Source organism: Penicillium paradoxum, assembly GCF_028828445.1.
Source record: "Penicillium paradoxum strain IBT 22861 chromosome Unknown utg000005l_segment0_segment0, whole genome shotgun sequence".
Classification (NCBI taxonomy): domain Eukaryota; kingdom Fungi; phylum Ascomycota; class Eurotiomycetes; order Eurotiales; family Aspergillaceae; genus Penicillium; species Penicillium paradoxum.
This window is the reverse complement of record NW_026643183.1, coordinates 3,435,617-3,457,413: the sequence shown is the minus strand read 5'-3', so window position 1 is coordinate 3,457,413 and position 21,797 is coordinate 3,435,617. Positions and strand designations below refer to the sequence as shown.

The 21,797-nt window shown below is 49.6% G+C and overlaps 5 protein-coding genes across 5 annotated transcripts; 3 read left to right on the top strand and 2 right to left on the bottom strand.

The window, feature by feature from the left end:
* Positions 1-9,699: 9,699 nt before the first annotated feature.
* On the top strand, positions 9,700-11,755 carry zfpA (uncharacterized protein; the record flags this gene model as incomplete). Its single annotated transcript, XM_057177286.1, has 2 exons — positions 9,700-10,243; positions 10,299-11,755. The coding sequence occupies 2 exons, from the start codon at positions 9,700-9,702 to the stop codon at positions 11,753-11,755; spliced, it is 2,001 nt and encodes a 666-aa protein (XP_057031588.1).
* Positions 11,756-12,191: 436 nt separating this feature from the next.
* Positions 12,192-13,297, top strand: N7457_006241 (uncharacterized protein; the record flags this gene model as incomplete). The annotated part of the gene is made up of 2 exons (XM_057177285.1): positions 12,192-12,317; positions 12,365-13,297. The coding sequence occupies 2 exons, from the start codon at positions 12,192-12,194 to the stop codon at positions 13,295-13,297; spliced, it is 1,059 nt and encodes a 352-aa protein (XP_057031587.1).
* A 762-nt stretch (positions 13,298-14,059) lies between these two features.
* N7457_006240 (uncharacterized protein) lies at positions 14,060-14,365 on the bottom strand (the record flags this gene model as incomplete). Its single annotated transcript, XM_057177284.1, has 1 exon — positions 14,060-14,365. One exon carries the CDS (start codon positions 14,363-14,365, stop codon positions 14,060-14,062), a length of 306 nt encoding a protein of 101 aa, XP_057031586.1.
* Positions 14,366-15,415: 1,050 nt separating this feature from the next.
* Positions 15,416-16,254, top strand: N7457_006239 (LITAF-like zinc ribbon domain-containing protein; the record flags this gene model as incomplete). Its single annotated transcript, XM_057177283.1, has 3 exons — positions 15,416-15,684; positions 15,752-15,961; positions 16,032-16,254. Coding segments are annotated over 3 exons (702 nt in total), but the record flags the coding sequence as incomplete, so codon positions are not given.
* A 3,881-nt stretch (positions 16,255-20,135) lies between these two features.
* N7457_006238 (uncharacterized protein) lies at positions 20,136-20,342 on the bottom strand (the record flags this gene model as incomplete). The annotated part of the gene is made up of 1 exon (XM_057177282.1): positions 20,136-20,342. One exon carries the CDS (start codon positions 20,340-20,342, stop codon positions 20,136-20,138), a length of 207 nt encoding a protein of 68 aa, XP_057031584.1.
* Between the last annotated feature and the right edge of the window lie 1,455 nt (positions 20,343-21,797).

Below are 21,797 nucleotides of genomic sequence, written 5' to 3'. Positions count from 1 at the left end.
TGTTCCAGGGATGTCTTCACCAACTCTCAGCAAGTGGTGTTGTGGCTGCGTGAAGCGAAACCTATCCTGTCCACATCGGGACACCAAATCGGGTCCCCGACTCGACACACGGCCAAAGAGAACATCGAACACTCCGCTATGGCTGGATCACTCAGGCACTGTTGATCCAGATCCATCCCTAATCCGAGTTATCACGAGCCAGACGAGCATGGGCGATGCCTGTACACTATCCTATACGAAGCCGACATAAGAAGCGGACCGAGCTCAACTTTAGAAGATCCCCCACAAACCACGCCTCACGCACTATGCTAGACCAAAACCTACCTGCCCACTCGATATACGCCACATTTCCATCCCAGAGATACCATAGGAGTGTGCCTGGCAGAGTATAGAGGTACATAGGCCGTTCTCCCAGGAAGCAAACCACCAGACCCTGCATCACCACCCTCGATGCATCTGCATCTGCACCCTCCACCAGACTATAGAACCTAATCACGTCGAAATCCTATACGCTCGGGATTTGCGAATCAAAGTCTGAGCCTCGCACCAGATCCCCGACTATGGAAATCCGTCCTACCACACCGGTTGAATTTTCCCTTGCGTGCTTTGACCAATGAGATCACCAAATCCCAACCCTGTTGTCCAGCAACGCAGATCCCCAAAAAGCCGAGATCAAACTAGTCAGTTTCCCAAAGCCAGTGCATCGGAGCGCCCGACTCGCCCCACGGTCGAATCAGGACTGGGAAAAAGCGGGATGCTTGACAGGGCTATGCCGTGTCACTCAACGTCATTCTCGGAAACCCGGTAAAAGAGACTATCGTGACACCGCCTCAATGAGTGGAGCTGGGCCATCGAGAATTTCGTTGCGTCATCTCGGGGGAGTGAGGGCGTTCGCCCATAGGCCAGGAAGAATGGGAATAGTGGCTAGTGAGGTGGGGGAGATATAATCAGTGGATCGTTTGGGGGTTTTTTTCTTGCTTCTTTTGTGGCACAGCTTTGTACTGTATGTGTAAAGACTCAGTACGGAGTACTGTAAGAAGCAAAAGAAAAAACAATACTGTGCCTAGTCAAGTGGAGATGATCCACTGTTTTTTTTTACGTGGAGTCTTCTCTCACGCGACAGATTTCGGATTTTCAGTGGCTAGTGCCCTGTCTGCATGGTTTTTTTTTTTTCTATACTGCACGATACCTTCACGGTCTTGTTCGGGATCGGCGTGCCAAGAGGACATTCAAAGTGATTGATCGAAATCGTGCATTCAATGAATCCGATCGGGGCATTTGGGTTGGCTTCCGGCTCTTGAGGATGCAATCTGCAATCTACTTCCCGAGATCCTTGGGCGTCGATCGCAAATTAATTGGATGGATGCATAGACTCGTGCATGTGCGAGAGCCATCTTCTCTCTTTGGTTTTTTCGTCAAGGCACGGTGCTGATTGGAGGTGGGTGTGCCTCGGCTTCGCGAGCTTCGCTGGGTGGCCATGTTATTCGTCTATAGTGTATGTGATGTCGAATGATTACCAGCACCTCAGCACATGTCTGACATGCAAGGAATATCACCTCAGGGTGGTCCCTGATGCGCCTGGATACAGAGTATACTCGATACGGCGTGCTATCCATCTACGTACGGAATACACTCGGACACGGCCGACACACCTCGAAATATATCTCGCGACGGGTGAGACAGTGTAACGCGGTCTAGTCTACGGAGTATTGGGTGATCGATACAGATCTCCCGGCCTTTGCCTTTTCGATTGCCTGTTGTACATCACCCAGATACTATCAGGCGATTAGATCCAGCTCCAATCCAAAGAAGCCACCCATTCGAGACCGTATATCCCAATGAAGTGGGGACTAGGCAACCAGATGGGGTATTGCACACCACATTGCCGCAGAGCAGTACTCTGTACCCGGGCGAAAAGCTGCACAAGGCCTATTGGAGACAACAAATCTGGCTCTTGCACCTGCATAGGCAAAAGAAACGAGCATCCAGACCCGTTTGATCTACTCATGATGCCCCCGAACCCGGAGAGTCCAGGCACCGAATCGGGAACTTGATTGAGACGGCGGGTAACTGACTCACCTCAAGAGCTTGGCCCCCTTTCCCAAAGTCAATCTCGCATCGATCGTGTCGTCGGTGGCAGGCGGATAAGCGAGTGATTGGATGTGTTCTACCCCTCGCGGGAGGGTGTGAAGACCCCGGTCACAGTCATGAATACGTAGATCCAAAAGCCCGGGTGTCGTGTCTCGGGCCCGTACGAGACCATTGGTGGTCATACCAAGTTAGAAAAGAGGAGCGACGAAGCGAGGAATGCACCCGACAAATCGATCTCGTGGCGAGCAGAAAAGCCGTCCTGTATACTCCGTACTCCGTATCGACTCAGGCGCTGCGGTTATTGGGTTTGAATGATCACCATCCCTGTCTCACCCGCATTTAACCTTGATTTGCGAGAGCATCGCGATGTGCTGATAGGAACAGGTGGGTCGTATATTTCTATTTCTCAAGACAAGCAACGTATACTCTGTACTCCCTGCTCCGTACATGCATTGTTTTGTTCGTATCTGCCGCTTGCTCAAACTCTATGTGGTAATTGCACATCCTCTGTAGACTGATCATCTTATCCCAACCACATGGGGCCGCGAGGGGATCGGACCGCGCTCATTGCACAGCGGCTTACCTCTCCCTACTCGTAAATGCGATCAATAGGCCAGATTGAGGGACAGAACTTTTAGAGTGCATATGGGAGGGGAAGGGGGGGGGAAGGGCACGCGGGGAGATCCCTGTTACGCTACCTACCTATTACGGAGAGTGGTTTAACACACCCGGGTGTTGATATTTTACAGGAAGATGTATAAATGAAGTAGGCGAGATTGTACACGGAGTACTCCGTGTACGGAGCATCCCCTCCGAAGTTGTCATATACAAGGCTTGGGCATGTGATGCCCAAGGAGACCAGAGCGTCGGATTTGCAGGGGTGATATTAGAGAGGTTAGCATCAGATAGGAAGGAGATAATCTTAGCAGCGACAGATCACTAGATCAAGGATCAGAGGTATGATTTGCATGCAGAAACACTATAACTGGCCGTAGATTAACAGGCCTGAAATTCTCATTCGTCAACTTCAGGAGTTATTTCACCCCCTGACAGGGATCTCGACAGTAGGTAGTCCGTACTCCGTACCGAAGTTGTATCCAGTCCAAGGCCTTCTTTTTCATTGGCCCAGTCCGACTCAGGATCGCCGGAGCAGATAGCGCCCGGAAATACGGAGTAGGCCTTGGCCCAATAGTTTTCCCACGGGAAACAAATACAGAGTACGGAGGACCGCTATCGGCCGTGGATCGCCTTGATCGGTCATGTTGCAATCACTCCGTAGTGCAACTAGTTTCTACACTAAGCCCAGACTTGGAGAGAATCTCGCCCTAGGGTGAACGATTCACTTAGCGGGGATAGAATTTCACGCCCCGACCCATATCTCCCCTATGGCACTTGATAAACAAACTAGTCGCCCTTAGTCGGAACTCCCTGTCCTGTCAGCTGCCACGTGAGCTCTATCCACCGAGTCAGGGTGGAGAGCGTGGACACGCTCCACCCGTCTTTATTTCCGCCCGTCGCGGGCCCAATCAAACCGAAAGGAGATATTTGCCGATGCCCTCAAATTGGACGGAGTCATAGTGTAGCACCGCACTGTCCGAAAGAGACAAAACCACCCGCCCGCCAAGCCCCCAACCGACTATCTGTACGAGTCTCGCGAGCGGCCCCGCTTCCCTATTCGACCAGCAACTGAACAACGCAGAACAGTGCCAGCGAAGACTTGAGGCTCATGCCTCGCATCCACTGCGACAACTCCACCCGGCTCAGGGGCAGTTCCCGCGGAGGGATTGTGAGTGGTCGATCAGATAGTGAATTGGACCCTCGGAGGACTTTAGTGTTCCCATGACACTCTACAGCCCCGGGGAGGAAGTGGTTAGTCGATGTGACCGCAACTTGCGCCCGGGGAGGGTGACAGGGTGGCTCTGAAGAGATTTCCTCCAGCCGCCTGCGGAGTACTGTCGGGCTCGAAGGATTGTGTCGCTTGCTTCGCTTCCGTCCTTCGGACTCCGATGAGCCATTCGGAAGGCCCAGGGCTTGAGATCGTCGGAAGTGCCGTTAGATTACTCTGCTTTCTGAGGAGTACTTACCGTTGTACTTTAAAAAACTTTCATCGGAGGTCTTTCCACGTTTGGAATCAATTTGCGGGATCAAAATGAATGCAGAATTAGATCATTTGGTTGAACTCTGTCCAGGGATATATTGTTGTAGGTTCGTTCTCGCAGCGTATAGTTGCGGACTTTTGTTGTGCAACCTTAGAGGATCGACTGGTGTTACCCTGAAAGACTATTTTGTTTGAGCATGGATTGGGCCTGTAGAAAGTCTCTAGGAAATTGTTATGTTTTGAAGCGTGTGGTTGAGAGACGCAAGGAACCGAAGACAGCTTCTTGCAGCAACGCTCGAGAGCCTTTGAGATCCAGGCGGATAGTACAATGTATTAACCAATTGCAGTGGTGTGGAGTTAGTGCTTGGCAGCTCCAATGATTGGTATTCGTTAAAATGCGCAAATATTAGTTCCTGTGCACTAGAAATAGCCACGATGATCAGCAAGGATGGCCATATCTGATCGTCGCGAACCATGTTGTCTGCCGAATGGGTCTGTTGTGTTTTGTACAGACCATTCAGACACCGCAATTGACGCAACAAGCTGTACCCAACCAGCCAAATCCCTGCGAAGGGTGTGTCCTGTGTTGCAATCTCCCCCATGCCGGCCGAAGCCCCGATGGGGTTCATGGGGGCCAAAATAAGCTTGACCCCACACACGGCCCAGATTCGGCGTCTGAAACGACTTGGGATGAGAGCAATATAATAACACTCTAGACTCAAGGAGGAAGGACCAAACAGGCAGTGTAAAGTGGTCGGCAGGCCCAAAGTTCGTGCGACTCTCTCAATCAGCGGGGACTTAGGAGATCCATGAACCATGGCTTCGCCGACCACTTTGGCCACCATTGGAGAGATGTAACCGTGTGGATCCGAATAACTACATACCTTAATTAGTCTTTCTTGCCGTGTATCGTTATCCCGTGTTCGTAGAAACCTGCGCCATCCGGGAGGTAGCTCGAAGTCTACTGGAAGTAGAAGTTCATCGACATTCGACATTCGACATCCGACGTTGATTCGGTTGTTTCATCTCTTTCTTCTGTTTTTAGAAACACGCGGGTGACAAGGATTAAACCTTGTTCTGGCCCCTCTTGCCTGCTCCCGTAGGGCTTAGGGCGGCTGTGGTATCGACTGCCACGAATAGCAAACGAGGCTCGACGGTTGGGATCGGCGGTTGGCGAGTAGATCTGTAAGGGAAAACTGATATAGAATCTAGGTATGTCTTACCTGCTGGCTTGCGTAGATATTTTGTGGTGGTTTTCATGGGGAAATTACCAAAGAAACCGGGGAAATCCAGAGCCCTAGGTATTTGCCACTCTGGGGAATTCATGGCCCCAGGGTGATCTGAGCACGAACGACCTCGCAGAGAATACCGGACCAGGAAGTGGTGTGGTCAATTTGCGCTTTCAATCCAAGTGCTTGAATCTATGGTTACATTCGTTTCACTCATCGTACTCCTGCCCGATATACCCACATGGATTCAGTTTTTCCCTATCTGACTTCACGGCCATCCTTTCTCATCCGGAGCGGAGGACGTATTAGGTACTTCCTACCCGCCTATCCGCCGACTACGGAGCGGTAGCATGGACACTAATTAAGAGGCTCATAATTGCGCCGTTGGCAATTAAATTACGGTGGGCCTGACAGTAAGCAGTCCCCTGAGTTATCGCGTTTTGCTTTGCCCGTGAGAACCATGGCATCTGTAAACGGTCAAACACCCGTCTCTCAGCCCTCATCACGGCTGGAGTGGAGCTACTCTAATTCTCCTTTGCGGAAAAGAAGAGTCTGGAATGTCAGATTTCATCTCCTTGGCTTCGAGGGTGGATTGCTGTAATCGAGTGTAATCGAGTGGGACAGGAAATATCAATACTACGGGGCCAAAACGGGACATCGATGCCGTGAAACGATTGGATTGACCTGGGTTTCTCTATCACACGTGGGAACGACCGACAATCTGATCCATGGACGTTTCTGGGTGCTCACTGGTTAATGCGCTTGGGAAGGAGTAGGATGTCGTTTCATATTTTGGGTTTACGTTTGACGTGGACGTGGACGTTGAGGATCAAACGGCCCAGACAAAATCATCCATCACATGTAGGGTAAATCAGGATCAACGGGCCGGAATGGGACCTATAGTAATTCAGGAGAATAAACACCCGGGTAGGGATGCTCGACTCCGTATTTCGCGCAAAAAACCTGGGCGTAAGGCCAAATGGCCTGATGCCCGACCGCCAGTTCGACTAGGCCAAGGGTCTCACACCCGCAAAACAAGGGCACAACAATCGGTCAAACCCAACGGGAAATGACTTCATTCCCCCGGTTTTGACAAAACCTTGAGTTTAGACTGTGCATACATAAAGGGGTTTAACCTGGGTGGGAATAGACAGTTCCACGTTGGATTCCACGGGCCTCTAGCACCGGGATCGCCGACAGATACGAACTCCCAGCGTAATTTATGCAACTGCGCCTCAATTTTGGGCGGGAACTAGCCTCTTGACACGGCAGAATCCAACCATTGCCCTGGTGGGAATTCGAGGAGCGCCTTCATTCGCTTATGATTGGAGCAGACGGGGTCTGTGGCAGACAGACGTGGCGCTAATTATCTTTGGGGGGGCCCTCTAAATCGGTCACTCCGATTGACAGCTCTGCTAACCCCCCTGCACCGGCTAGGGCTATATGGCGTAATTAGTGTAGATAGTCTAGACTAATATGGTCAATGGGGAAGAAAGCGTCAGAGTGCTACGGAGTAGTTTCCAGACAATTAATGAATTGGTCTGTGTGTAAGTCTGTGTGTAAATCTGTGTATCAGATAGAAATCTTCATCGACAAGCTATGGAGTACGGGGCAAGTAGGAACCAAACTAGCGAATCTCCGATCAAATCTGAGACTTCTCCGTACTCCGTAGAAAATTGAGAAATGTCAGTTTACGCGGCACATCCGGGAAAAAAAATTGGTTTGACATCTGTCCAATTCCGGGATCCACCGTTTGCTTTTTTAATCGGATATGTAACTCCGAGGGACCATGAAGCACAAGAATTGATGTATAACAAACATATCAACATGATCTGGCAAATCGTCGGTCGCAAGACACATGAAAGAGAGGGGACTCGCGTTCCCAAATTCCCTACATGCATGGGAATGCTGTAAAAAAAAAAGGCAACCAACAGAACCAGGCCGAATCGTGATAACCGAAAGTCGAAAGTATGCGGCTCTTGCACGGCAGCGCAGGACAACTCCGAGGACCATCAGGAAAAAAAAAACACAGACATAACATGCTGTAATGATCGCCTGTCACGAGTACGAAGAGGGAATGGTGTGCAAAACACACACGAACCCACTGAGTCGACCGCCCTAAGGAACGCCCATCGAGCCCTCACAGGCCCCTTCAGAGATCTGATTGGAAGAACGGCGGAGTCTCTCATTTCGTTTCCATTGGGCTGTGGTACTTGGCCAATCATACCTCCGTGCACGCGGTTGGTCTGCCGAATACTAAGTGGATGGGGGCTCCCGTCAAGGATCGACCGAACTCATGGGATTCCGATTTGTGTATGGTAATTTTGGGTGTTATGGTAACTTGTCTTTTTTTTTTTTCTCTCACCCCTTGTGTTGTCTTTTGTGCCTTCCTCTTTCTGCTCCTATTTCTCACCAAAAAATGACACCGACTCACTGAGGTACCATGGCCTCGGGTCAGGTTGATCTCTGATCCACTCCTCCCCTAACATGAATTAGTGCAAAGAAGAGACTGGGCGGTTAGGCGGACCGTGACTACGTCGTCGATGGGATAGACCATTTCTGACTAGTATTCCGTATAGCCTTCCTAAAAGTGTTCAGTGTTGTGGTTTATGCCTTTGTAAGCTAGTTCATAATTATATGCATCTCCCCGGTAATCAAAACCCCGATTTTGCGGGTGCTTCCCAATGGGGGAGGTGACAAGCCTAAATTGGTCTTTCTGGGGATAAAAGGCATGGCGCCAAGCCCACATCAGAGAGCCCCTACTATAAACAACGGACTTGCCGATGACAGCATATCGAAGATGAGAGAGGTAATTTCCACTAACGACGGAGGAATGACTAATGACATGGTTTCATTTTCGTGGAACGGTTGACTATCTGACAGGAGGCTTCTCCTGATCTCTGTACTCCGTACTCCGTAGATGTACAGAAAAAAACCCCCACGTTGTACGTCGTAGTACAATGTACAGGGGTTGCAAAGCATGCAACAGGTGGACTAGTGACTTTGTACCATAATTGCTTTTGATGTAAATGGGTGTGCTTGATCAATTTTGTTTCCGATGAGCACGATGGACGATCTATCGCCTTGATGCAGGTACTCCAGAAAACCAATACTTCTTTCCATCGGAGATAATGCTGGGATAAAGTGTTCGGATCTGGTACCTTATAGGGCAGAGCGGGCCCAAAGTAGACCAAGGTAGAGCTGTCAGAACCCAGAAATAGGTAATATGTACTCCGTAGTAGGCTATTGACGGGAGGACAGATACTGGGCGCCTGATAAAGGCTGTGCTGATGGCTTGAAAAATACCGTGTATACTCCCTATATGCAGCGTGATAAACATTCGTACGTAAATCATTCCACGTTCAAGTCCCCTACGGAGTAGATGCTGATGCTGGGTACTCTGTACGGAGCACGCAAGGAAAGGCACAATAATGTCAATCCACAATGATTACTCGATAATTATGTTGAGGTAGTATCCAGAGAATACTCGAAGATCCTTGTCCGAGGAATCCAATGTGCAGATACATAAATCATAATAGCCCGAATAAATGAGGGTCCCGAATTTGTCTGCATGAGTGCCAAGTTTCCCTGTCCCTGTTCACAGCCCCCGACACGTTCGGTTCGTGCCAAAAATACGGTATGTAATGGTCATCTGGTTTTATTACTTTCTGATTATTTGCTTTTTCACGATTTTCCTAATATTCCATTTTTAATTTAATTCTATTTTGATTTTTGTTATTACTATTTTTCTAGTTTTCTTTTTGAAATAAAATTAAATAAAAATATAATTCTAGACACAAGACTATAACCCGTAGGGCGGGCCCATCGTCACCATTTAGCAATACCTCTTTCTCTTCTACATCTATAATATCCCTTCCTCCCTCCCCCCAGTCTTTCATGACTCTAAATCATTGCCTCGTCTCACGTTCCAGGACAACTCTCGTCTTTGATTGTCTCGGAAGTAAGCTTGATTGAATCGCTCTCCCTCGACTCTTGCTTCACTATCGATCACATCCTTCGCTACCCGCACTTGTGAACGTGACTTCCCTGTCTTGCAATATCATACTATAACTCCTTGCATGAAGGCCTTTCTTGACAGTCAATTGCACACGTTATCTCTTTTTCGTGGTTGGCATCTTTGGTTAGCCGAGCGGCCCGCGATCTCATCCAGAAACCTTATCGCCGGTATGTCCATGTGCCGTGACCCTCGGCGACAGCACGTACTGATCAGCTTTCTCTGTCTAGTATCATTGTCGCGCAGTGCAATTGCCAGTGAAGGAAATGACGACATTTGAATCCCATCCTGATTTTACTCTCTTTCCCTTCCATTCCCAATCGAAGATGATGGCCGTCGAAGCTGCCAGGTCTAAGCAACCTTCATATTTCGATCCCATGGCTATGGATCCTTCCATGTTCTCTTTCCCCGTGGAAAACCTCCCCCACTACGCTCAGAGCCACGATATGTCCCGTGCTTGCAATTCCTACTACAATACCCAGATGTTCGAGGGCGCAGACCTCCAAAAGTCTACCTATTTCTCTTCTATGCCCGCCACACCCCCTTCGGTTCCCAACTCCCACTGCGCCGAGCCTTGTATTCCTGTCAGCTCTTCTGCATCGGGCCCGTCAATTGCTAGTGCATCCTCCTCTGCCATGGGGTCTCCATACTCTGGAACCGCTCATGCGTTCCAGGAGAATTGGGTAAACACAAACCATGGACTGGGTCTGCCGGTGGCGGTAATGAGTGACCTTTTCCCTCAAGAGTACATGGCAAACACAGCAGAGGTAGACATGATCTACCAGGAGAAGTTTCCTGACTCGTTTGTTGGTATGTTTTGATCTCAATCAGAGAAGCTGTCGGTCATACTAACCATGCACACCAGATCCTTCGTTGATCCAACCGGCGCAGCAAAGCTCCAGCATTACCCCGACTATCGCATATCCCGAACAACCAACTTCATCCTACTCAAATATGCCACCAAACTACTTCCCCCACTCTCCTGCCGCATCACCCCTTCCTTACAATGACATTGTAGAGCACCACCCTTCGCCACGCTCACACCCAGCACAGCACGTTGGGCAGTCTCCTCTCGCAATCCCTCACCACCCTCATTCCCGCCCAGTTTCAATCTATGATCGACGATCATCTATCTCCTCAATTCACTCCCGGCGCTCGCAACACAGTCCAGCACTGAGCAGCATCGAACCAGACGAAGAAATCAAAGAAAAAGGGCGCTGTCCCCACCCCGATTGTGGCCGCGCGTTCAAAGATTTGAAAGCTCACATGTTGACTCACCAGTCAGAACGGCCAGAAAAATGTCCAATTCTGACTTGCGAGTACCACATCAAGGGTTTCGCCCGCAAATACGACAAGAACCGCCACACCCTGACCCACTACAAAGGAACCATGGTGTGCGGCTTCTGCCCAGGATCCGGCTCCCCCGCAGAGAAGAGCTTCAACCGCGCGGACGTCTTCAAGCGACACCTCACATCCGTCCACGGCGTGGAACAAACACCACCGAACTGCCGAAAGCGCAGCCCCGGCGCGCCTAAGAAGGGCGGCAACTACAGCCCTGACGCAACCGGCAAGTGCTCAACTTGCTCAGCCACCTTCAGCAACGCACAGGACTTCTATGAGCATCTGGATGACTGTGTCCTCCGCGTTGTGCAACAAGAAGAGCCCTCGGAAGCAATCAACCAGCAGCGTTTGGCCGAGGTTGCCTCGGACGAGGAGGTTCAAAAGACCATGGAGAGGCACCAACTACACGACGTGGCCGGTCCCGTCGATCAATTTGATGATTACGAAGACCAAGACGAAGATGATTCCCTCGATCCCTCCCACTGGCGCGGTCTGAAGACCAAATCCAAATTTTCCAAGGGCGTTCCTGCCTCCCGCCCCATCCTCGGCTCTGGCAATGCCATCTCCAAAAACTCCAAAGCACCTCGTACCGTCGCGACCCGTCGCCGCAACAACCGTGGCAACTACCCCCAGTCCTGGGGCTGCCCCAGCAGCACCATGAAGACCAAGAAGCGCGTGCTCTGCGTCTTCGATGGCCAGCGCCGCCTGTGGAAAGACGAGATGATGCTGAACAACGAGTTCGAGGTCCGTCTGAGACTCCCCGGCGGTGCAGGTGATGGCACCAACCGCGACGCATACGTTACCGACCTAGATGTTGAGACCCTGAAGCGCGCTGAAGGTGTCTTGAACGCCAGCGAGGACGAGCGTGGGCCTTGGTTGAACGGTCCTTTGCCTCACATTATGGGCCAGCCAGCGATGCTATTGCCGGAATTGTGCCAATCGCACGACGATGAGATTTCGATCAATGAATTAATGGCTTGAACGATTTTCCTTTCTCTCCCTTACTCTTTCCCCCCCATTTCTGGAGGCCTTTTCATCTTTATTTTCTTTGTCTCATGTTTTCCGGATAGCAGCGGCGTCTTGACGAGCGATTTGTCTGAATACGGATTATGGATGATACCTATGTGTTTCAAATGATGTTTTTTTTTTCCTTTGTCTTTTCCATCTCCCTGCTCTTGTGGCTGAGGATCGATCCCGCCGGACGGGATCTACCAGGACGCTGGTATTAATTGAATACTCAAAATGAGGGTTTTCGAATACAAAAACATTCATTTTCCATTGATTTCGCCAAGTAAAAAGTGTAGAGTAGCATCTCTGAGCATCTCTGAGGAGCCAGACAGACGCGGGCCAATCCCCGCCCATCTCCACCTCCCCATGTTCTGCCCTCTTCCCCGTGTTACTCCATTCACCTTTCACCATGCAACTCGGTCTTTCGGAAACACTGCCTGCGCTGGTGGCAAGACGCTTTACTGCTGCCAAAGATGCCGGCCATCTCGTCTTCTCCTCGACTCATATGTCCATCATCAATGCCGCAGGGATATCGGTGAGTGACTCCAAATCTCCGACCGCGGGTCTAACCTGCGAGTCCAGTACCAACTCCGTTACTGCCCGGCCCTCGCGAAGAAACCCTCAAACCTGAAACCCGACAATGGCCCAAAGACACCAAAGATCGATCCCTTCGAGAATCCATCTCCAGAACTGCTGATCGCCCAGTTCCCAGCCGGGAACCCCGCCTACAACCTCATCCTCAACAAGTTCCCAGTCATCCCGAACCACTTCCTCCTTGTGACAAAGGACTGGCAAGCGCAGACGGATATCCTCGAGCAGACAGATCTGGAAGCTACATACGAGTGTCTGAAAGCCTGGAACACCAACAGCGATGGGTCACGATCGGCCAGCTCTCCGAAGAGCCTCTTCGCCTTCTTCAATTCCGGCGACGACAGCGGCGCAAGCCAACCACACCGCCATCTCCAATTCCTCCCCGTCGAAGCAATGCGCCAACCCGGCTCGGAGTCCTGGCAGCCGTTGATCGACCTCCTCGCCTCCCAACCCACCTCCCCTTCCCCGTCATCAACACCCAAGTTCCAGCACCTGTCCGGGCTCCCCTTCGCCCATTTCGCACTCCCGATCCCACCAAACCCCTCCCCCGAGACCATCTATGCCATATATCTAGCCCTCTACAAGGCCGCCGTTGCAGCGACGCACGGTCAATCTCCGAGTCAGGACACTGAGCCCCACCCCAAAGGACCAGCGTCTATAAGCTACAACCTGGCGATGACCGAATCGACGATGATGATCTGCCCGCGCAAACAGGAGACCGCGCTCGTTCCAGTCGACACCGCGACGGCGCGCGAGATCGTCGATCCAGGCGTCGTCTCGCTGAATGGCACCATTCTTGCCGCGACGCTGATGGTCAAGGCCGAGGGCGAGTGGAATTCTTTGCGGGAGAACCCGGAGCATTTGACGCAGGTCCTGGCTACTGTTGGGTATCCTCGCACGGATGCTCGTGGGCCTTCGCTGTGAATCAATCCATGGTTGTATAGCTGTACGCATGTGGTATACTACTTGCATACGAGAATCAAATACCCATATGAAATATCAAGTATCTATATTATTATTTACAGGATTCCGGGAGGGCTATTTGATACCCTAGATACCAAAAGATATGTGATTCTTGGAGCCTAAACGGTAAGGAGGAAGTGCAAGTCATTGAAAATGCTTCCGATGCTTGATTGGCTTCAGCTCACTCTGCGAAAGGTCAATCTTGGATATATGGAGACCATCCGGCCGCTACTGCTCAGCCGGACAATTAACCGCGGCTGTACAGCTAGAATGGCCCCAGGTTGGCCGAGGCAAGTCGGGGTGTCCGCTTAGGTGTCTCACAGTAGTACCTCCTCTAAGAGAGGCAAGCGTAACTTAGCGAGGAGCGAGGGCAACATCTTTGAGGGAATGGGCATAACGAAAGGGTATTGGTGGTATTTCCAGGAAAAGGCATCCGCGAACAAACCGTACATCACCTATTCCGTATCCATCCTTGAGATCCAAGGCTCTTGCCCAGTTGCGGCTGAGAAATCGCCCATGTCATCCTATCGCGTCAGCTCATCCAACATGTCCACGAAGATCATATCCACTTATCTGCGCTAGGAGATATCCATCCTGCCATGTAATAAGTTTTCTTCCGGACGACTCGCACCAGAACCGAACCGAGAAAGTCGATCTCCAATGTAGTAGATATGCATACTCAGCAAATTGCATGAGATCTCACCTGGGCGTCTTCCACCCCGGTCACAGAACCCCAGAAGCCGCAGGGATTTTCCCCAAGTAGCGAGCGAACGCTGTGGCCAAGGTGTATCTCTGTACCAAGTTCTGGTGCTGGCAGATACGATAACCTACTTGGACCATCCGGATATAGATGTGGTTAGAGAGGGCTTCGAATTCTTCGAGGGGAACGGGTGTGGTGTTTGCCATGGTGAAGCGGCGGTCGATGTCGCGGCGGATGAGGGCGATTTCTTGCATTGTTTGCACTACGATGTGCTGATTGGGATCTGCTGTCGGCGTGGTAGTGGTGGAGAGTTGCTCGGTTGGGTTCATTTTGGGGACGATGGCGGGGGTGTGGTGGATTTGATAGTGTAGGGTTTCTGGGTGAAAGGGTAGAGAAGATGGTTGGGGAAGGTAGGGATTATGTGGCTTATGATAGATAGGAATAAGGTAATGGCCAGCGTTGCCTTGGATGATGTATTGCCATTGTTGGCTGCGACAGGGAAATAATGGTATGTAAGCATGATACTGCTAAATGATCTATCTCATGGTTTGACTCAAAGGGGCATTGGTTTCACCTGGGTTTAGGCAAGTCGGACTATCAAACAATAGGTGTTTCAAGCTCTCAGCCAATGTAATTGTCGTATCAAAGATGAAGATATCTCTAATTTGATAGAGTTGATATTCAGTCCTGCAGGTGAGATGAGTCGATATCAATTACATGTGTCTCTGATCTCATATTTATCTCTAATCGGTCTACGCAGTAGGCATGCACTGGAAGTCTTAAGGCATCATTTATGTCTGGCTACTCCGTAGACCGCCCACTGATTAATCGTATATACGGATTAGCAAGAATCATGCCAACACACCATTCCCCGGGTTTGGGGGACTCCACGATCTATGTATTTAGATCGCGGAGGCGGGGCTATGTACGGAGTACAAAGAACACAAAACCGACTAATCTCCTGTGAAGGCGAAGAAGTGAAACATGGCCAAGATGCATGGTTATATTAATAGCCCAAGGGATGGTCCCTAAGTGATCCTTCGCATTTGAATTTTCTTTAAGCTAAGCTCGCTAACCGTTAAGGGGGCCTACGCCCGGGGGCCAAACCATGTGATTCTCGGCGAGAGGCTGCTGATTGGACGAGATCATCAGATCTAAATCCTCCCGCTAAGGCGGCTGTCTTCATTGGACAGTTGTGTCTTCGCCTTGAGCCGTTCCTGGTGTTTTAAGCCTCATATACTGCCCTGAATCCACTATCCCGCTTTGACTCTCGCCCCCATTTTATTTTTCTTCGACAGTTAAAAGGAACACTTTCCCATCTATTGGCCCTCTGAATTGGTGCTTGTTAACCTCGGAACCTTGGAAATCATATACCTGCGATGGAGCCAACCAAAGAGTCAACCGTGGTTAACCCACCGGCTACTGCCGCCGAACCAGTTCCCCACACTCCGGCCACAATAGAGACAGCGACTACACCAGCAACAGTTTCAACAGGGCTTGCAGCGTCGGCTACAGCACCTGAAGTAGTCCCAACACCAGAACCTGCCACAACTCCTGCTGCAACCGCCGCACGATCAGCACCAGTAGAAGATCCGATGGCAATCATACCAGCAGATGCTCCACTTGGACCTCCACCACAATATGACGAGTACGTTCTTTGATCTACTAAAATGCAAGCACAGAAATGAGAACAAGGCCAATGCTAACTTTCATAGTCACCACAAAGACGCAATCTCAGCACCCGAACCCGCCTTCACTGTACCAAAAATCGACTCACAAGGCATACCCATCGGCCAACAAGTTCCACCCTCTCATAGAGTCATCCCAATAGCCCAGCTAGGAGAGGAGCCCCGATGGATCCAGTGTCGATTCTGCTACCACGAAGCCTTGACCAGAGTGCAGAAAGAAAGCACCAGCGATACCACGTAAGTCCAGACATGCATTTTACATTGAGCGGTGTGTCCATTCGCCAGAAGCTAACACATTGTTCTACAGTATGGCTGCTGCCTGCTGCTGTCTTTTCGGCGGTCTTTGCTGCGCTTTTATACCCTATTGCTTCGAAATGTGCCACGACAGCCACCATTTCTGTACAAACTGTGGTGCGAAGGTAGCGGTTCGTCCGCATGAGGGTCCGATTCAGGAGTTCTACCCCGGTCCTGCTGGCCCTGTTATGGTGGCGCCTGCGCCTGTTCAACAGCCGCAGTCGACTATGGATAAAGTAGGTGATTTCCTATAAGGCTGAATTGCCATGATACTCACACGTCATGTTTTGTTCTTTTTATGTATTCCTATCGATTATCTCACCAACTTATTGTCTAATGAGAATGAACTTTTACGAAACTTCCTGATTATTCCAAGGTGATTATTTCTTCTTGAAATATCTGATACACAACCCTGTTTGTAATAAGGCAATGAGCACCACGAACCAGTCAATACGAAAGCTGCCAGCTACAGGTATAAATTGACAACTTGCTATTCGACCGAACAAGTTGACCGAGGAAGAAGTTAGATGACAAAGATAGACCATAGTAAAAAAGAGGCTGATCATATTAGTGAACATTCCTAATTGCAATTAATATCGCCCATCAAACCTATGACCCCAAAGCGTCGACCCTGCTGCTTGAGCGACCAACTGAGCATTCACAGGTCTGATGTCCTTGCCAGTTAGATGAAATGTCCGAATATCTTCCATACCCAACCTCTCAAACCCAATATGCGAATAAATAGATAGTCCCACATTGTGCACCATCATCTCGGCATTCTTCATACTCGCAAACCCAGGACTAACGCGAGGTTCATCATAGTGCACATCCAACCCAGTAGCAGCATGCTTGCCACTCTTCAACACGTCAACCAGGGCACCCTCATCAAGTAGCCTGCCACGGGCGATATGAGACCAGAAAATCCCTACAACTACAAGTTCAGATACGCTGATTCTGAAATTGAATACCTCAAACGACGTGCACGATTGCGTCCAGCTAGCGGCATGACACCGTGTGTGAAACTGGGAAATTGGATTTACTTTTGAGGGCTGAGAATTCATGACGTTCGACTTATAATGGAGAGAAATGGATCTGATGGAAAGAGATAATGGTAAAATCGATGTTTATCGAAGGGGAAACTAGATTAAAACTCCCGTGACCGTGTTTATGTATGTCTGCCCTGTTTCCTGTCCTTCCCCCTAGTCGTGCTTCTCTGGGGACAGAATACCAAATATCGCCACTTTCAGAATCGTGTATGAAACTCCCGTGAAGTCGTCCTGTTGATTCCTTTGTATGCCAATCTCCCAGGCAATGTAGCGATGAGAAGCTAGGGGAAGGTAAAGATGATGATATCCAGCTATCTGCCACTAGCTACTGACGCCAGAGGCGTCGCACGTGATCCAAACGGTCACATGTCCGTTACATCTGCCGGCTCACAAAGAGTCGGTCGTCCTCGGCCGATATCTACGTGCAGTAGATGGCGTTTGACTGAATATGTTTAATCTTTTAATGTTAGGACCGGCGTACTGGCGGGTCCTGGCAGGTAATGTAGAACTAGAGTGAAGGAATAGCAGAGTGCTGGTGTATTCATAAACTAATCGCTAAAGAGCTAAGTTCCCCTGGCAGTCTCTTCGGGGATGACCTCTGGCGGGTCACGGGACTAGGTCACCTGACCCGGCAGGACTCAGTCCTTATGATGTACTCCGTACTCTCTGGCGGGGGGTTATGATACCCTTGCTGGATCACGGGTTCTGGGTCATAAGACTAGGCGGGGTCCAGCCTGTGAGGCACTCTCTGGCAGAGCGTCGTAACATTTTCCCCCTCCTTGAAGGACTGCGACCTCGCAGTGAAGGGGAGGGAGTCGAGGATAGCGTCGGTCTCTTACAGTCAAGAAAGGGAAAGGTTAAAAATAGCACGTGTGTCTGGCTGTCTGAAGGGGAGCAATTTTGTTTGTGGCGGAAGGTAGAGATGGACTCGGAGCGTTGAGCGTTATCTCCTATCGTCGTATATGATATGAGTTTCTTTGTGCTTTTTTCACTTATTTCTCTCTGAGTTGCAGCTTTTCTTTCTACACCTCCTCGTCGTTTCGCTTTTCCTTCTGCAGATCACTCTCGAGTCGCTATGGCAGCACACGCTCCAGGCAAGTTAGGGGAGGATCCAGAACACCAGCAAAGACAAGAAGCGGACGGAAAACCTCCCAAAGAGACTGCAGACGCATGACAAGGATACGTAGGAGTTCATCACCGAAAAAGAGGACGAAAAATAACACTATCAATACTCTCCAACGGTGTAACGCGATAACTATGTACCTATACTAGACGAGCAACCTCCGAGACACGCCTATAACCTTACCGCCACACGCGTAGCCCGAGCTGAAGAGGCGCCCGTAGCTGACTCCCAATCCGACTTATCCATAAAACCCACGTCGAGAGGGGTGGGGGGGGGGCGGCGGAGGCGGCGGAGGCGGAGGGGGCGTAGGACGAGGGGGACCGAAAGGTGTAACCATACCAGCGCAAATATCCCGAGTCAAAGAGTTCCGTACACCTCGAAATCCTTATATAATCGCAGAGAACGACGCATTCTGCGCTAGGGTGACACGAGGCGCTAAGATGCAAGCATTAGCTTGACTATCGAGCCTAGAATCAACCTGAGGAACGTCAATAACCGCTAACACGAGCGGGGAACTGCACTCACCATTATATAAGACTGCCGCTTCGTCACACAATAGTCGCATCGAGGAATGTTGATATTGATTGCGCCAGGCGGAGGAACACACCCATACGCTAGGTTAGATCCAAGACGATCCACACAACGCCGACACCACGCACTTATAGGGTTGGTGGGTGCGACAACAGCTGGAGGGGCATAGTTATTGATAGAGGTGTACGTCCCACTTGCGACGGGAGGAAATGGGGCTCCTTGTGCCATCATATGTCTTGCGACAATATTAGACGTCCAAGATGCGCGTGGCTGCTCTAGGTGCCCGAGCAATCACAGGACCATGAAAGCAAAGATTGTAAGAAGTGAGTACCTTAAGTGGATATCTGGCACTTGATATATTTTCCTTAGCAGATCCATCTTCTGGATCTCAAGCTGGGCGTGGAGCCATTCGCAATCCCCTTCACTCACTCCAGCGACCATGGTGCAGTACTGCGTATCATCCGCAAGGTCGTGGATTCTCCCGATGAGGAATGCACGGAGCTCTCGATGGTTCTCTCGACGAAGAACCGGTAGCTCGATTTTGAAACATTTGTGGGGATGTGTGAGGATACGTGAGTCTATGGTGTATATGTTAGCCGGGATTGGTCAGGAACTGAATGGAAACCATGATCGGGAGACACGAACTGATCACTTGGCACGTAGGTAAATAGAATCACCTGTGCAAGATGATGAGTTTTAGAAGAAGCCAAGATTGAGGTAAGAAGAGGTTGGGGTCGAGAATGATGAAAGAGGAAGAGTGGATGTTAGAAAGAAGTCACGTTGGACTTATAAATATACGTAGCTCCCATATAGAGGGTGGATATGCCTACGTAACTGAAGTAGAGCTGCAATTACTCACTAAGCATTGCTGGTAATATAATGACCGCAATGTTTGCTATGAAGATCAGAAAAGCGACACGACCGTTGCAAAATGTGTATATGTGAAAGGCCAATCTCTATATAATCATCTTATATGGCCGCAAGTATCATATGGCGGCCCTATCTCTTGAGGCTAGCGAGACGCGCCAATCTCCTGTAGATGGTCCATTGTTTTCCCTCAGAAGTTAGGTTATCTGGTTGAACATCCGTGATAATCACTAAGGCCATCAATCTTGGCGACTAAAGAACTAATCATTTAAACTTGGCATTTTATTAAAGTGAATGGTCAATCAAAATACGTGGAAGTTGTCAGCAGGAGATAAGGGTACGGTGGTATGAATTCCTGGTCTTCTCCGGTCCTTTTGCCCACTCGTTTCTGTTATTATTTCTCTTCCAAGGAGAAGATCAAACACCATAAATGCTGAAACTGCGTACCAGGCGCTGTTGAAAGAATTCCATTGCCTGCATTCTGTGGGAGTTTCCCAGATACCGAATTAGCGCCCAATCATGAACACATACATCGCCAGGAGCGAGGATCTCAAGTAGACGTCTGGCGCCTGGTAAATCTTCCTAACAGAGCAACCTTCTGCGTCTGAAGATACGCATCAAGACGTTCATGGTCTGCCTTGTTGACCTCAGGTAGTGTATTGCAGTATCGCATATCGTCCGCTAGGTCGTGGATTTCTTCGAGAAGAACTTCTCGTAGCTCTCGATAATTCAAGCGGCGAAGGACCGGTCTGTCCATCTTGGAGTATTCATAAGTGTGTAGGTGTCTAGGGTTCATAGGTTAGTTGCAATTCAGGACGATCCAGCAGAAAATGATACGTAGACACAAACAAGCTTATTTTAGAATGTAGGTCGATGAGGCGAGTCTGTAACGGATGAGGGGAAGGGTTGAAAGATGGGAAATGAAATTGATGTGAGAAGAGGTGGAGGTTGAAGACGGAGAAAGAGAATAGGATGGATGATGGAAGGAAGTCACGATCGATGTATATACGTACACGGTGATCACCGAGATATCAAACTCGGCAACTAAAGAGCTGACCCTCTAGAATTGGCACTTCATCAAGGTGAATGGATAATGAAAATGTTTGGAAGTTGTAGAGGGACATAAGGTCCGAATGAGGGTTGGGTGGAGGCGAGACAAGAGAGCCAATTTTGTTTACATCGCCGGCCTTTCTCCTGCGATTGATCTTCTGACCAGAACAAAAAACACGATATATGTTGGATTACTGTACCAGCACCCGTTGTAACCATCCCATCGCCTCCACTGTGTAGGAATTTGTCGCATAGCGGGTTGTTGCTCGATCTGGAAGGTATAGATTGCAAGGATCGAGTATCTCAAGTAGAGATCGGAGACTTGACAGATCTTCCCAACAGAGCAGTTTTCTGCGTCTGGGATTAAGCATCAAGGCGTTCATAGTACGCCTGGTTGAACACAGCTAGTGTGTTGCAGTATGCAATGTCATCCGCCAGGTCGTGGACATTTCCGAAGAGCAATGCTTGTAATTGTCGATTATTCTCGCGACGAAGGACCGGTCTGTCCATCTTCAACCTTGGAAATATTTAGGAGTCTGGATTTCATATATTAGTTGCAATTCAGGGACATTGAGACGAAACTGATGGGTGAAACGAACAAGTTGATATGAGAATTAGGTTGACCGGGCGAAGTTGTAAGGGTTGAGAGATGGAACATGAGGTCGATATGAGAGGAGATGGAGGTTGAAGATGGAGAAAGAGTGGAATATCATGGATGAGGGAAGAAAGTCACGATCGACGTAAAAATACACACAGCTCTTATATAGGAGGTCAACTTGTCTACAATGATCGAAGGAAAACATGTGGAAGATCGATGTCTATGGATTGACTTTCGTCGTACTCAGCACTATTTATTGTGTGGCTGCAAATATTACTCGATCATCGATGGTGATTAGAAGTAGTAATAAGGCCAGAAGAAGAATTAGCGAGCACGTCCAGAAACTGAGTCTACACTCCGAGTGATCGATTGAAGCCTAGCATTCTCTCAACAGGCTGATTCCGAGTTGGTAGTCTGCAATCGTAAGAAGACGAACAATGTGATCAGCAGACATCCTAGGTACAACTCTAGCAGCGAGGTAATTGTTGCCGGCAGCGCATATTTCGCGCTCGAAGGTACTCATGAAGCCATCCATAGTCTGTATCGTTAACTCTGTTCAGAGTA